Raw genomic sequence first — 17421 nt, forward strand, 5'->3', positions numbered from 1 at the left:
AACTTCCTGTCTTGTTCCCAGGTTCAGCCCATACGAATGGTACGACGCTCATCCTTGTAACCCCGGATCAGACGTGGTGGAGAACAATTTCACCCTCCTCAACAGCTTCTGGTTTGGAGTCGGTTCCTTAATGCAACAAGGTATGGCGGCGCACACATCCTCTTCCCTGTCAGAAACAATACTATCACACCACTCCTCTTTTCCCGTGCACTGCTAGCTCCCACTTTATGCCTCTTTAACTGACAAGCTCCATGATTTCCATTCCGTGACTGTTTCATAAGACATTTACCTGTCAAGAACAACTGCGGCGCTCAGCCTTACATGACAAAGGAAGGCTGTTGTCACCTACCTGCTGTTTAAAAAGGGAAGAGTAGGTGCCAGGCACTTGTCAGAGATTGTCAGGTAAGGATGGAAAACATTGCTGCATTTATTTCCCCATAACACAGTCGCTGGCCCCACTCAAGAGCTTTCTGAGTGTTGGGACGGAAAGGGTAAGTTGAGGAACATGTCTGACAAATGCCAGCTGTCAGCCATGCTAGAGCCGGCTGGTGTGATGTTTGCAGCGCTGTACGAGTCGCACTGAGAGTGACCCGCTGTGGGGAATCCATATGTCTCACTAGTAACTGTCCAACAAGTAGCCTACCAATTAAAGGTCACTGCGATCTTGTTTGATGCTGATACAGAAATCTGAAACTAGTCAAAATAAGAGAAGCAATTTCGTCTTTCAGCACAAGAACCTAACATGTATCACCAAATCTCCCACTGCAGATTTAATCTTGCCTTTGGACTGAAAAACCAAACGGTGACAAATAGGTTTTCACTTGCTAGATATCCCTGAAAGGGATAGGTAAGCAAATGAAGGCCCAAAGATAACATAATGAAGTCAACTGTGGAGGGAAAAAAACGACCCAAGTAATAAAATGCTTAACCTCAATGTAACAAGACAAATCAAGGAGGCTTAGTCAGACTCGGCAGTGGATCTTTGCCCATAAGGATAGCAAACACATTCAGCAATTCATTAAGCACAGAAGCTCGGCAGCACTCTTGTGAAACTGCATAGCGGCTCTGCCAATTTGCCGGTGCAGGCAGAGGGCTGCGAGTGTAGCACCAGCGTGCCGAGAGGGAGCGAGGAGAGAGAATCAAAACAAAATGAGCTAGTTAGTAGCCTATATTATTAAACTAAACTGGGGAGAATTCCCTATTATAATTCGGATCATGGCTCACAGTGTTGCCTGTCAATGCCTGAGCTCCAGTGTTTCTCATATTTACAGTAGCTAACAGAAGCTGGTTTTTCCTTCAGTTTCCTGGGATATTGAGGTTAATATGAAGTGAATTCTCCAGCAGGTTTATCTGCATTATGAATATGGACATGTCATGCATATTTCTTTAGGTTGCATAACTGTTTCTACATGATTCTTAAATGAATATTGTTAAAAATAACCTGACCGACATATAATTTGTCAAACTGACAGAATGATTCTGGCTTTCCGTGACATCCACTTGTGCTGCGGCACCTCGTACCACACGCCGCATGGCGGTATCTGCAGCGAGGTATATTTTGTCTGTGTCACATAAACAGACATACTCTGCTTGTCTGCCAAACACGGTGACAGCAGCTGAGACGGAAGCCATTTCCTTGACATGTTTAAAATGCAAATGGACGTGTTTGAGGAGATCCAAAAAAAATCTACCAGCTTGTCTGTGGGAGGGAGGTGTCATAGACAAGACAAAGGACGCAAAATATGAGGAGGTGCAAAAGCAAACACTTTGTGTACTTCAGATGCGTTCCTGGGGGTCTCAGTAGGATTTTGCTCACAACAAACATATGTCTGATCATTTCCCGTAAATTGGTTTCCCCACATAAAATAATTTTAGAAAGTATGTTTGATTTATGAGTTTACTTATTCCCAATTCTCTCATTCTCACTGACATTATTCCTTGATTTTCTAAAATACATTCCTTCTCTGTGTCTGCTCCAGATGCATGATTTAAAATCTGAAACACTGTATTCTTGATTTGCTTCTTTATGCAATAACTAATCTGTATTGACATTTCCTCTGAGCTTAAGAAACTGGAGTTGTGACTTTGCCCCTTCTTGAGATTCAGAACAAGATTTACGTGCAATGAAATAAACATTTCCATTCACAAGTGTCATTATTTAAAAGCAATTAACAACAAGTACAAGCCTCAAGCTCTGAAAGGGAGTTATTGTGCGTTGACTCCACAGAGAGAATGCTAAGTGCAGGTAATCATTCTCATGGGAGAGCCGAGTTCTCTCATGTTAAGGTGAGGCATTGCTACTGGGGAGAAACACTCCAGAAAACCAGGACATCGTCTTTAGCACAATGCACTACTGAATCCACAGAGAACAGCGTTTTTTTCCCCCAGACCGACGATTCAGAAAGCATCATTAGACACAAAACATTCTGTTCATTTATTCAAAAGGAGAACAGCAGTGTCAGAGTGACTTCTTCACAATCTCCTCTTAAGAAATGTGTGCTGCAGTGTCATATTGTATCTATTATACTTGTACTTTCCCATTTTTGTATGGTTTTCATGGATTTTGGAATAAATGAATGGACTACTGGAATTCCACCTCAGTCAACACTCAGTTTAAAAACACTGATAGTTTCCCAGAGTGCTGGTTAATTTACAATATTAATGCATTGCAGAGAAACTGTTGAGTCATAGACTAGAAACAGCCTCCAAAGTCCATGTTCACCTTAATATATAAATTATAAGACTGGATGATAAAACAAATCTAAAGGGAGTTAATAATGCAACAGTACAGTTTCTCTCGGACATCAACTAAAATAATCCTCAACTTTCAAACCTACTTTTTAATAGTATCAACAAATAAGCCCACTAAAGCTGTTAGGAGCTAGTTAAGTGGACCTTAATTTTATTTATTAATTTTATTTTTATAAGTGCTTTTGTACAATCTCCAGAGAAATCATTGCACACAAGACTATGGTTTTGAACTGCCCCTACTATGAGTAAAAGCTATTGTTAGCACTCAAAATGTCATGTGTATTTTTGTTCCTGGCAATACGATATGGCACTATGGTTGTTAGGATGTTTTCACACCTGCCCTGTTTGGTTTGCTTCAATCGAACTCAAGTTTGTTTGCCTCCTGAGTGCGGTTTGTTTGGGCAGGTGTGAACCCAGCAATCACACTCCGGTGTGCACCGAAACAATCGCACTAAGGCCTCTTGAAGAGGTGGTCTCAGTCCAGTTACAAAGGAACTCTGGTGCGGTTTGTTTGTGGTGACAACATGTTCCGACCTCGATCTGAACCAACTGCATTCACATGACACATTGTTTGGGTTAAACATGAGCATGTTACAGTCCTGGAGGATTATTAATGTACACCTCCTCCTGTACTGTCTTAATATGCACATTCAGTACATCCAATGCATCAACACATTGTTTTCTAGTTGGAGCCGCACCTCGTTTTCAAACTGTATGGTTTGACTAAAATGAACAATGGCAGCAACATTAGTCCACGATGACCGGCGCTAAAATCAACCTGCGTAGTTGTCCCCTCCATTGTGACATTAGAAAGTGTCACATTTATCTTGCAAGTGTACTCTTCTTCAACGTTTGGTTTACTTCCTGGATTTTTCCCCACACGGAAATTCTGACCAATCAAGAGCAGATTTCTCACGCAGTCATATATTTTAGGCAATTATGCAACTTTGTAACAATATTACTCCCTGATTCAGACCAAAGATAGTGAATGTCTGAAAGCACCCTTGGCTACTGCTGTATGTCTGGATATTTGGGAGTTGTGGCCAGCTAATCCATGCTCGGCTACATGAGCTAATGTAGCTAACATTAACTACAGCATAGCTTGTTTTCCATGTCCAACTAATACTATGTTGTAAAAATCCCTTAAAATTTTAGCTTTGCATTTCAGGAAATATGCTTATTTACTTTCTTGGAGTTCAATGAGGAGATCAACCTTTCTCATAGCTGGTCAATTAATACAGTATGGAGCTGTAGCCATTAGCTTAGCGTAAAAATTGGCTCTCAGTTAAGTGTTACTGTTTACATATCTAAAGCTCCCTCTGCAGGTGTTTTATTTTTCTTGCAATAACTTTACTTTATCTTCTTAAGTGACTTTGTGAAGCACTCTTAAAGGAAGAATTCACCCTCAATTCACCAATTCAGCAACAGTAACACAGCACAGAAGGAAGCATAAATCTATCCATGGATAAGAGGCTTGTGATCATAACAGCGCAAGATGTAAACAATAACGGCGTCCTCCTTGGCTGAGCTGTAACTTTAGCTAGCTCAGAGACGCTAGGTGGGCTAGCAGCAGATGCACACTAACCTCTGTGGAGTGATATGGCTGGCAGGTGTAGTCCGGTACAAAGAAAATGGTTCCTACATGAAAACAACAACGTCTGTGGATTATCTTTAGTAATGTGGTCATGATTTCGAGAAAGAGACATTGCTGATGAGTTTTTCAAATGTGCTTTTCTGGTGCTTTTAGTGCCACAAGCTGAGTGCCATCTAGTGCCGTTATACTGAAAAGAAGGCAGGCATCTCTGTGGCCGATATTATTATTAAATTTATGTATTTTTTTATTGTGGGGTGAACTGTCCCTTTAATTCAAATGATAGGGCATAATAAAGCATTATTATTTTTTGACTAGTAAATTCCTGAACTTGTTCACAAAATTAACATTGTTAACTTTGCCACAACACAAATCCTACAATAGTATTTGCATGTCAGTGTTTTGTAATAGCATGCACAGTCTTAGCAGCTATTTACGGCATTGGTGTGAGTGAGCGGAGCAGCAGTCAGTGAGATAGATGTGATGTTTTGGTTACTGAAATAGTATCAGCATCGTCTTCCCTGAAAGAACATTTATATTTCCTTGGTTTACAAGATATGAGTCCTTCCTCAAGGAAATGTATGGCATATTGACACCGTTTTATTTCCCTGGCACCATATGACTGATGTGCTTTTTGTATTTATTAGTGCTCTGATGCAGCGCCATATACTGCTCCCTGCTGACAACAGCACTTTATAGTGTGGAATTCAATTGAGTTACCCGTTGCTTCACTTCATTTTTAGTGCAACCAGAGAATGCATCTGGATCTTCCCTCTGTGAAGTCATAGTGAATTAAGGGATGCTACTGTCTTGCCTTGTTTGTAACCATGTAGAGTCTTTGTCAAACCACAAAGGACAAATCCAATCAAATTTGGTAGAGGAGGTTAAAGAGCTGACCACTCTGCCCTCCTTCTGTGGGCTTGTTACTCTTTCGAATTGCCCTCATAAATCTTCTCAGTAAAGTAACAGAGTGCACAAAGCACAAGGGTATTTTAAAGGTTGTCAGAGATGAGATATAAAGTAACTTTAACACCAGTCAGTGAGCCATTGTAAACATAGTATTACTCAGCAGAGGACCACTCAAAGTCAAGGCTGATGCTGAAGTGTACTGTCAGTCTGTCTATGGACTATATATTGATTTCTTTTTTTTTTTTTCATACAGACTGTGATGATTGGTTCGCACAATATTTGTATGTGTAAATCCAATAAACCTGTTGAACTATGGACATGAGAAGAAACTGCCTAACTTATAGTAGTTCAGCATGTCAATATACCAGAAACTTAGTAGACAATACCAATAGCTGTGAAATTCCACAACCCAACACAATAACATGGCAAACAAACAAAACCAAAACAATGAATCCCATTCACTTAAACATACAGTCCTTTATTAATCGCGAACGCCAAGTACTGGTCTACATGGATTCATGAGATTTTGTGGGAGAGCAAACATTTATATATATATATATATATATATATATATATATATATATATATCTCCTACAGTTTCTCCTCCATTGTTGTTGTTGGTGTTCAGCACTTGTACATCTAAGATGTGATAGTTGGTCTTTGTATAAGGCTACTTGTCCCGCCCCTCGTCCACCATGACTGGACAGCTGGGTCAAAAGTTACAGTGACAAGCTAAGTTTTTTAACCAAAGTTGAACATGTTTCATCTCTCAGTGACTACAAAATGTAGAGTTTAGTACAGAATAGAAGCTCTGGCCTCGTCACGCTGCTGGTGTCTGTAGCATTGTGTAAATACACAGTGGTCCCATTGCAAAGAATTAACAGAATATGTTTGCGTTAGGAAAAACAAGTTTTTTAAATTGATGAGTTGGAGCTGTCGCTGCTGCACCACTTGTAGCCATCTTCTATTTGTTGTTGTTTTTCCATGCTGGAATACATTCTAGTCTTCCTCTGGCATTTAATGAAAGACTACAACACTTATGCTGTCCTTTCAGGTCTGGAAAAATGGCATCCCCGATACCTTCAGTGCTGGAGAAAAACGAGTACTGTCACATTTAAAGGTTTTTGGTAGGGCTGCCCCCGACTAAGAGTTTTCCTAGTTGTCCATTTTGGGCCATTAGTCAACTATTATATATTTTGGGCGGGGCAACACAATGGTTGGAGTTGAAGGTGTGAGAAAGAATAGTATCAGTAACATTGTTAACACTGTGCTACATTACAGAGAAATACAAAACCGTACTAATGAACCTTCATTAATATAGGCCTATATTTTATCTACAAGTGCACGTCACACACTGAGTGAGCCTCCTGTTAATGACGCTGTCGGCAAAGCAGTAATGATTGTGCTAAGCGGCTAATGGGCATGTAGCTACTTCCATGTTTCAGATGATACGTCATGTTTGTAGTCGACCAATGACGATGAGTTTACATATCACCTTGAGTTCGTCCTTCACCTTCTCAAAATGATCCCACACTTTGGATTTCCTGCCGACATGTTATTAACTAGCCAGTGGAATAACCACAGGTACCAGCCCTGGAAATGTATGTGACTCCTTTCTGACAGCTGAGCATGGCCACTTCCTGTGTCTGTCCTTTCAAACTAACTTTCCACATGGTCCAGTCATATAGGCTTTGATTTATGACTAAGCAACCAATGAAATCTTGCCGACTAATGACTTTTCTGGTCAAAAAACATTTGGTCGACTATCAGGGGGCAGCCCTAAACTTGTGGGTTAAACATATCACAAAATACTGGAATATTGCACTCAGGGATTTTTTTAGTGAGTTGAAAGAGTTATCAATAAAAAGTATCATTTTTTATTGGTGCTATCTGTGTTCAATTTATTTATTTTTATTTACTTTTTTTTTTTTTTTAAAGATAATTTGCTGGGCATTTTAGCCTTTAATTGATAGGACAGACAAGTGTGAAAGTAATATTTAATAAAAGTGTGCTGGAAATAATTTCCTAATACTAGAAATAAAGAAGTAAGCTGTAGGGACAGTTTCTTTTCTCCCTCATTAAAACCTTTTGATACAAATTATATTTTCAACTGAAACACATTTTGTTATTGATGTAAGCTTGATCTCAAAACAACATAACATGGTCGCCTGACAGCGTGAGTGAGTACACAGCGCGTTAGTTTAAGAAAGTGCTGTCAACTCCAAAGGCTTACATAAGCCGAGGAAGGCTTTTGTTCCTAATGTAGAAGCCCGAGGAACACACACAGTGTACTGGTCTGATCTGCCCATTCTGAATTCTTAGCTTAGAGTTTGGCTAAACTGCCAAACTGGCTTCAATTTCTGTTTCCTCACTGACAGTGCCTTGATCAACACCAGAGGCGCTGCCAAAAACATTTGCAGGCTAATTAACAAAAACCCAAGCCATCATGTTTCTGCATTTGTTTAATTCGGTTACAGGGTTGGCAGGTACAATTTTATCTGGATAATTGCTTAATAGACTCACTTTGTGTCGCGTACAGGCTCAGAACTGATGCCCAAAGCGCTGTCGACGAGGATCATCGGTGGGATCTGGTGGTTCTTCACGCTGATCATCATATCATCCTACACAGCTAATTTAGCAGCTTTCCTCACTGTAGAGAGGATGGACTCGCCTGTGGACTCGGCCGATGACATCGCTAAGCAGACCAAGATTGAGTATGGTGTGGTCAAAGACGGTGCAACCATGACTTTCTTTAAGGTAGAGTACGATCGTAATTATGATTGGGTTGGGCTATTTTATCATTATCCTGGAGGTACTATGCAGAAGTAGAATAAAATAAGTCAACCACAAGCCACTGAAATGGATTTCACCCTGTACTCTCAAGTGTGAAAACAGTCAGACTGTAGCTGAAGCATGCCAAGTACAAACATGTACAGTAATAACAATGTTATAAATCTATGTTAAAAAAAAAGGCAAGATGTTGAATCTTGAGTTTTTAAGTTGACTTTGTCAAAAACCTTATTTTCTATATAGTAGGCCTATGTTTCCCAAGGAAAAAAAATCTCTCTCTCCATATATATATATATATATATATATATATATATATATATATATATATTTATATTTCCAGTTAGATCTTAATTCCCACAGCAAAGGCAAATTCTTCAGCTTCTCCACTTCTCTACACTGTTTGATGTGTTCCTCCATAATGATTTTTTTATTCCAAAGTTTCAGCGTGCCTGCAGGGTCTTTGACTTTATTTTATTATTTTGAGCTTTGCTTTAGATGCTGCTGCTGCTACTGTGGTGCTGAATAACACATGTAACAGAGTTACAGTTTCTCCGAGTAAGAAAATGAAAACACCGCACATTTCTATTGAAGGCAGTCCATAAGTTTATGACATTCAATAGCAAGAAAGCGGATAGAAAGATTCTTCCAGGGCATCTGTGTGCCCTAGTTTTTATGCCCCCGAAAATTTGTAGCAGAGCTCATAAACACTGTTTAGCTCATTGTTGAATCTGCTGAATGGTTTGTACACTGGGTTCCCCAGCTTTAATTATGTAATTGGGTTTGTTGATATCATGCAGGTTTAAAACAATAGTGGGGTCTCGGATTAACCCCCTATTGTTAATATTTTTTTTATTTTAAGTTAGAAATCACAGTACTGTGAGATTGCTTACTTTCACATTGCTTTCCATGAATCTGAACTGTCTTGTCATGATAATTACTGCACCTGGATCCAACTCGTTGACCCTCTGAAAAGAAATCAACCTTCCGTTCCTCTGAATAGCCGCGTAAAAAGAAAGATATTTTAGATCATTCTGTACACTTTGATAAATCGTGGTTGTGATTGTAGCGTCATAAATAGAAGGAGAAACAGGTGTTTAATTACCTCATCAGAGTTGCATGGCTCAAGTACCCTCTGCTCCCCCTTGCACTTACAGAGAAGCCTAATGATGTCGAATTCAATGAGGCAGAGAAGCATGATAAATACTGAGGAGACCAGGGAGTAGATAAAGGCTTGCAGATGTATGTAACTGAATAGACTTGGTCATAAACTTGTGTTACGCTGCAAAACTGTATGCCTTTTGCTCTTGGATCTACTTAACTGTGATGTGAGTTGCAGCTTGTGAAGAGTCACACTACTCAACTAAACCTCTACTATCTGGTGGCTAGTTATTTACGAGCCAGGTGTGAAGACAGCTAGTTAAAGTTGTGGTTTTGGATCTCGGCAAAATCCACAAGTGACGAATCTTCAGCCTGTAGGCTTTTGTTCCAATTTGTTCGCGATTTTCTGACATGATTCACTACTTCAACCACCTTCACAAGACATTGGTGACAGTGATGTAGAAATTTTATTTGGTTTGCAACTTCTTGCAATTCAAAAACCACAGTTTTATACCTCTAAGACCCGATCACACAGGAAGTGTTGTGCAGGTTGTAAAATGTGGGCGCACTTTTAAATGTTGCCAGGCAACCACGCCATCATGCCTTACACTAACCTTTCTGTATAATCAATCTACCGTTTTTTTGTGGGAGGTTTTCACAGTAATCAGTAGCTAGTTAGTAAAATGTTCAGGCAGAGGGTTCTTGCTGTAGCTCTGGTTGAGGGTGAGAGGCTGTCAGTTAATAGTTTGTTGGGCACAAGGGAACAGAGATCTGTGTGGGTACATGAGACCCTAAAAAAGAGGGTAGATCATGGGGAGTACCACCACTTGGTCCAGGAGCTTCCCCTCGATGATGGCTTTTTCCAGGCACATTTTAGGATGACTTGTGGGCAGTTTGACAACCTGCTGTCTATCGTCAGGCCATATAGCTCTGCGTATCCAGCAGCCGCCACCACCAGTTTCTCCTCCATTGTTTACCAACTGTAAACTTGTTGTCGTGACCACCACAGAAGGCCCGCCTCTCCAATCATCCAATTGGACAATGGGAAAAATGTGGGGCGCTTTGTTCAACTCAAGGAGTTCAGAGCTCTTCAGCAAAAATGCCATGCGCATAGAGCATCACGAGGCGTGTGATCACGCAGAAAACCAGAAAAAAGCTTCATTCTCATTAAAAACAAATACAAAAAGCCGCCTCAAGCTGCTAAAACACTTTCTGTGTGATCAGGGCCTAACTATGCATCTTGGCCCCAATACAGCATAGTTCTAACTTCTACTAGAGACATGAATCAATTCACCAGCTAACAAATATTTTAGTGATGGCTGACCAGGTGCTCTGATGTTGTCTACTGTACCACTCAATATTACAGTGACTTTGAGTTACTGTTGAATCACAGAAGTTTGTTATTGAGCTGTTGTTGTAGCAGAACTATTTGCCAGTGTGTGGAGAGCTGTGCAACTGTGTTTATCATTGCATGGGTGCATTATCAGATTTGTAAACTTGCAAAATAATCTCTAAATGCTAATTTTACAGATGTATGTACGCAGTTACAGATTTGTCTTTACATTTATGGATCTGTGTAGGCATTTACAGATTTGCTTACACTTAATAAATCAATTCAATTCAAAGGAACTTTATTTATCCCAAAGGATATTCTTGTGCGAGAGAATGCTTCAAATAACATTAATACTAAGTACAGTAACCACAATTTTAACGATTCACAACCAGTAACAACCAGACAACCAGTGGTGTCCCCAGGTCAGGGTCACTCACTGGGCCCAGTTTTAGAGCAACAGAGTATTACATATCTTGCACAATATACAAATCTACAAGATAGAAGTGTTTTTATGGAGCAGAAGCAAAAACCAGTGCCTCATAGAGTAACAATAGGAGTATGATAAGTACAAGAGCTACTAAAAATGAACTAAAATATGATATAACAGTGAGAAGCAGTACTGCACATGACTGAGAAAGTGATATTGCACTACTTTGACAAGTGAACATGATATTTTAGAATAATACTGCACATGATGTAAACAAATCTCAACGCACTTACAAATCTGAATGCAAATTTGGAGGTTGTTGTTTTTTTTATACATTTACGCATGGCTTCTGAATATACATTTGCAGATTCCTGTACACATTCACACATATCAGTACACATTTAGAGTATCTCTTTCTCAGTTACAAACCCCATCACACATGCATGGGTTGAGATACAGTTGCACAACTCTCCACACACAGTTGCAAATAATGCTGGTACAATAATGGCCCCCTTATTTGTTGCCACTGCTGTCCAGGAGGTTGTCACATCAAACTGAAAGCCCACTTATGGAGGAGCTGTTTGTTAAATTGCACATTGTATGGAGGTCACTGAAGGGCACACGTATGTAAGTCAACTGCTTCCAAGGAAAGCAGCTTTCACCTACTGTTTAAAGGTTGTACAGTATGTCATTTTGCACTCTTAGCGGGGAGAAGAGGTCTCTGGGGGGGGGGCTTTCTTTAAGTTGCCATATGGTTCATCATTTTCCTCTCTGACCTCATCTACTCACCTGGGCTGCAAAGATAAAAAACAGTAAATCTTGTGACAAAGATGCCAACCTGGCAACGCATGCTATACTGTACTGTACATCCTAATTGGTACTATTAAGTTTTAATATCAGACTATCATACCTCAGTTTTAAGCAACCAGGAACATGCTGCTATTGAAGTCACACATAATCGAGGGCTTCTTATAATAGCATCTTTCACAATTTGAAATGGCTTATAGTCTTTAGACAGTAATTATCCAGGATTAGACATGGCATAAACGTGACCTCATATAAAACTGCATGAAATACCACATAGCCTGATGCAAGACTAATGGAAAGGCATTCTATTATTGCTGCTTCAGTAGCACTTATGAGAATAGATGTGCGCAAAGCTTCAATTTACTGTCCTTTAATCCTGTGACAATGGAAATCTGTAGGAGTAATCATATAAATCTATTTGGTCACTGGCTAGAATCTTTAGTCAATGGACAAATATTATCTGTCATCTTTTCTTAACAAAAAAAAAAAAAAAAAAAGCAAAGCCCACAGGTGTTGAGTTGTGCAGAGGGACCTGTCAGATTTCATGGTTAGCAGTATTTTCAGCTTTAACACCTTGGGCTATAATGTTTGAAAGTAATTTTGTTCAAGCTCAACCCCTTTTTTTTTTAGTGGTAATAGCATTGTATATTTTTCGACCACTTTTTTCCTCACCTGCAGCAAAGGAGATTGTTCAAATGAGGTTCAAAGGCACTTTTTTAACCAGCTCTTTCCATCCCTTGCAGAAATCTAAGGTTTCTACTTTTGAGAAGATGTGGGCCTTTATGAGCAGCAAGCCGAGCACATCACTGGTGAAGTCTATCGAGGATGGGATTCAGAGGGTGCTGAAGTCAGACTATGCCCTCATTATGGAGTCCACAACTATCGATTACATTACTAGGAGGAACTGTAACCTGACACAGGTGGGAGGGATCATCGACAGCAAAGGCTACGGCATCGGCACTCCCCTCGGTAAGACCTGCCAATACATTTGAGTCTACTGAATAATAAAAAATTAAATTTTGTGTGTTGCCTTTTGAAGGATGAGTGTGTGGGACTGCTTTTTAGACACCGCAGCAGCATAAGACATGTTTTGTTTTTTGTTTTTTTTTTTTTAGCTACTAGTCAGACAGTATGCCACAACGTGTTTATGAACCTTATTATCACAGAATCCAGCTGGCATTTCTTCCAAAGTAAAACAGGCCTTATGTTGCTTCCAGGCTCCCCGTACAGGGACAAAATCAGCATAGCAATCCTAAGCATCTTGGAGGATGGGCGCCTACACATGCTGAAGGAGAAGTGGTGGAGTGGGAGCAGCTGCTTGGATGAAGAGCGTCACGAGACAGGCCCCATGGGTATCCAGAACCTGGGTGGTATATTCATTGTGCTGGCATCTGGCCTAGTGCTGTCTGTTTTTGTGGCGATTGCTGAATTCATCTACAAGCTAAGGAAGACTGCAGAACGCGAGCAGGTATATGTCCCCATATATCACACACAAAATGTGCCATTTTGTTAATTTAAGCTTTACTCTGTGGTTTAAATGGATTGAAAATTAATCTAACATTAATTTAATTACACTTCGCCTGGATTTCAGTTTATTTCACCCTCAATTTTAGGAAAGAAGTTGCTAACCATGCTTATTTTGTTATGATACTTATTCCACATAGCCTCTAAACCAAAGCCGTGCACTATTCACAGCTTTTAATTCAAACACGTTATAAAAGGATTTGCATGCCTTCGGCTAATCCCTAGGAGTACTTGGGCCATAACGCCACAACATTTACTTATTTTAACAGGCATAATTGCAAATTGGAGCATAGAGAATTAATCTATTATTAGTCATTGGAGATGTCAGAATAGCATGAACCCTTTACTGTTGTAAATCACCAAGTTGAGTCATGCTAAGTGAGTAGTTGCACGCATGCTCATGCACCATACTCTCTCTGACACAGCAGCAATAATGAACCGTGTGCAGGCTACATGTGGCGGTGGTGCGATTTGACATTGCTGACAGCCACGGGCATGCATGCACACATACACACACCGGCGGTAACACGACATGAATGTTATGTTCGATTGCGTGTTGTGCTCTTTAGACTGTCGACACTCTCTTCTGTCAGAAGAATTTAAAGCTAAGGCATTTACCCCCCCGTCCCTTTCCCCTCTTCTCCTTCTTGCTCCCCTCCCCGCATCCTCCCTTTTCGCCCAGAGGTCTTTGTGCAGTGCCATGGTGGACGAGATCAGACTGTCGTTCACCTGCGAGAGGCGGGTGAAACACAAGCCTCAGCCTCCAGTCATGGTGAAGACGGATGCAGTGATCAACATGCACGCCTACAACGACCGACGACTCCCAGGAAAGGACAACATGAGCTGCAGCACTGGGATGACTCCCGTGTTCCCGTGACAATGTGCTCCCCCCAGGGCAAGAACCTCCTGAGCAACGTGTCGGGGGTGATGCCAGAGACTAGAGACAATGGCATAGACGGGATCACCAGATTTACCATTAACCACAGTGACATGGGGACACTAACAAAACATGGGCAACTGAAAATGGCAGCATCAGCCACACAGGTATGACAATATTCACCACTGTATTCCAAACCACAAGAGGTCAAAGTAATATTTGGGGGAGGTTCTGAGAAAACAGTATACCCAAATAATCCGTTTTGAAGTCTGATGTTTACGTGCGCAACACAAAAACACAAGAAAATACACGTCGTTCAAGGAATCCTCAATCAGTGAAAAGACTGAGAATTTTATTGGAAAATATGGACTGAAGCAAGAAGAAAGGCTTTGTAAGAATGGCAATAAATGGCAGATATACACGACGGCCAAGGAAGAGCAGTTTTCATTAGTTCATCAGTTTTGCCACGCACTGAAATTATGATATCAAGTTCTTACCTTTATCCTGTTAATTCACACAAACTCCCGAATGGCCTTTGACGGCAGAAAATAATGTTACCTCAAACATGTGGTCTAGGCTCGAATGGTTATCTCTGAGTCATGAGCTGCGGGATATGAGATCTTTTGAAAGCATGGTTCACAGGTACACACGCTAACCTGTGAGAAGACTCAGATTCAGTTTCTGCAGTACTGATGTTGGTGGAAACCCATAGAGACACAACTGTTCACCAGTTGATATATGTTTGTTGAACTTGTCATGTGAAATTAAGTATACTGTCACACACAAGCAATTAATCATTAATGCAAAGATTGATTTGAGCTGAAGTACATTTTATGTCAACAGGATTTTTTACATGATTCAATTTTAATCAGTTAAAATATTGATTGCCAAAGACTTGACCATTCAACACTAGATACAGAACAGTACAAGCCAGTTCCTGCGCAATGCTAAGTAGATTGCGGTAGTTCAAGTGATACTACAAAGGGATCTTGCTATAACAGTTTTTCCAACCTAGCAGCGTAACATGTATCCAAGGTAAATTGGAATTGTCAGTGTCGTGACTGTATTTGCTGATTTTGGAAACCACCTCACCTCAAAGTATCAACACTGTAATGTAAAACAATCATTGAGTAAGAACGAGGAATAAAACTGATGGATGTCCTCATACAACATTGCTCTAGTTTCATTGTTTAGTTTCCAAAAAGATAATCACAAAAATACTGAGCAATTATATGAACAAATTCCAGACGCCTGTGCTCACCTTTGATGAAATGGTAGCATGTCTGCACTTATTTGTATATAGAATATACCGATATGTACAGACTGGGTTGGACGGCATTGGATCAGGTATTTTTATCTTTGTTTAATACAGAATTGTAAGTCACAGAGACAAAAGGTAAGAGACTGTGACCTTAAAACTAAAGTGCATTTGTTGAGTGCATTTAATAGTGACATATCCATCAAACTACGTGCTGGACCGCTGAATGTCCCGAGTACTTCTGAACACATTTTTTGAACAGTTGCTTCATTTTTTCAGGTGTGATCTCGAGGCTTTTTTGCTGGAAATCTGGTTGTTTTGCATTATGAGCGTTATGAAAACTGAGCGAGGGTTTGGTTTTAAATGTGAACAGATTTTGAAGGTTATCTCAGACTTGAAAGTCACAAGCGTTTTCTGTTTAATTACCTGGTGTGGACAGAGTAAATCCATATGTGTTATGTGTGAACATGCTGAGAGATAAAGTGGTGAGTAGACAAAAGACAGATGATAATTTTGTGTGGTCATGTTGACTTTAATGCCAATGGAGTAAGTGTATATCTTCAGCAAACGTCATGCCGTAGGAAGATTCGAGGAGTCTTTGGGCTGCTGTCACCCGGGAGCCAAACGAACAACAAACCTCTGTGAGGTTTACGATGTCGTTATGTCAAGATAAAAAAAAAATTAAAAAAATGTGACTATCTATGATTCAAGAGAACTCCAATCTGTAAAATTTAGCATTGGTTTGGTAGAGATTCACTGTATAATTGTCTATCGATTCCCTTCTGCAAAGTAGAGTATGTAGATAAGATCAGCAGGAGAAAATGTATTTTGCTAAATTTATACTGTTATAAATGAATTCTGTTCACAGTCAACTATGTTATAGATGCTATTTATTTCATTAGAGAGGTCACTTTAACCTACTTCCTCACTTTACCCCAGTTCCACAGCCGCAAACCTTCTTTATTTATTTAATGGAAATGCATTATATTATGGTATATTGGATTACTATCATCCAGATGGGAAACTGTATGTAAATCTTCTTTTATGATGGCTGATATATTTCTATAAGGTGAACAGGAAATGGAAATGTTGAGCTTCCCCAAGAATTCAGGGGACACTCCAGGGAGAACAGGGGTTTATCTTATGTCACTGGACCTTTACTGCTCTTGAAATCCCGATTAGGACCTGATCTGAAGTATGGCTGCGGCTGATGCGTGGTTATACGATGTTACTGTTAACCCTCATGTGTACTGTAGCTTCCCATGCAGGTGATTCAAAGACTCAAGTTTGCTTGTATTTCACCTCTGTAATATGTGAAAATAATTGAAAATTTCATCATAATCAAAATTAGTTGGAATTACAACAGGGTTTCTGATTTGGCTGATTCAGTCAGTTTGGTTACTGAATATATACATCTTTTTTATAAATTAATGTGAATAATAATGTCATTTTACACAAAATTGTATGACATGTGAGAGAAAAGTAATGCAAAATGTAAGCTACATAACCTGTGTTCCATTAGCAGTGTGTGATATGAGTTTTGATTTTCCAGCAGTCACAACGGTATGCCTTTTTATGTATACCTTTCTTTTGAGTTGCACAGCTTCTATCATTTGGCAGAAAACCTCTCGAACAATACGATGAATATGTTGGTGCCAACCAGGGTTTTCTTTGTGGACATGCAGAATTTCTATGAATATAGTTTTTGTAAGGTTTTGTAAAAAAAAAGGGAAAAAAAAACACGATTTGTTTTCCTAGTAACTGTATGTGTTAAGAGAACATTAGAATAACCGACATCTGAGTAAAACACGGGGAAATTCAACAAAATATTATAGAAAAGCTATTGAATTATTTTCTTTTTAACACATTGTGAATAATTCAATTGTACAGTTTGCTGTATGGGTTATATGAAGTTTTAAATAAAAAAAATACAAACTATTCATACCTGCTGTTGAGGTACTGATTCATTGGTGTTGTGTTAACATGCTGGAAACATGTAGTGAAACATTATCTGGACAGTATCAATTCCTTATCAACTCATCCAATGTTACAGTTA

General features: G+C 39.7%; 1 protein-coding gene across 1 annotated transcript in view; it reads left to right on the forward strand.

Annotated features, from left to right (window-relative positions):
- Positions 1–17132, forward strand: part of grik3 (glutamate ionotropic receptor kainate type subunit 3) — a 132461-nt gene extending 115329 nt beyond the window's left edge. The window contains exons 12-16 of the mRNA XM_049582999.1: positions 22–140; positions 7791–8008; positions 12450–12675; positions 12924–13174; positions 13915–17132. Coding sequence (XP_049438956.1) covers positions 22–140; positions 7791–8008; positions 12450–12675; positions 12924–13174; positions 13915–14280 — 1180 coding nt within the window. The 3' untranslated portion in view covers positions 14281–17132. The remainder of the gene's footprint in view (positions 1–21; positions 141–7790; positions 8009–12449; positions 12676–12923; positions 13175–13914) is intronic.
- The last annotated feature ends 289 nt before the right edge of the window (positions 17133–17421 follow it).

Source organism: Epinephelus fuscoguttatus, linkage group LG8, assembly GCF_011397635.1.
Source record: "Epinephelus fuscoguttatus linkage group LG8, E.fuscoguttatus.final_Chr_v1".
Lineage (NCBI taxonomy): Eukaryota > Metazoa > Chordata > Actinopteri > Perciformes > Serranidae > Epinephelus > Epinephelus fuscoguttatus.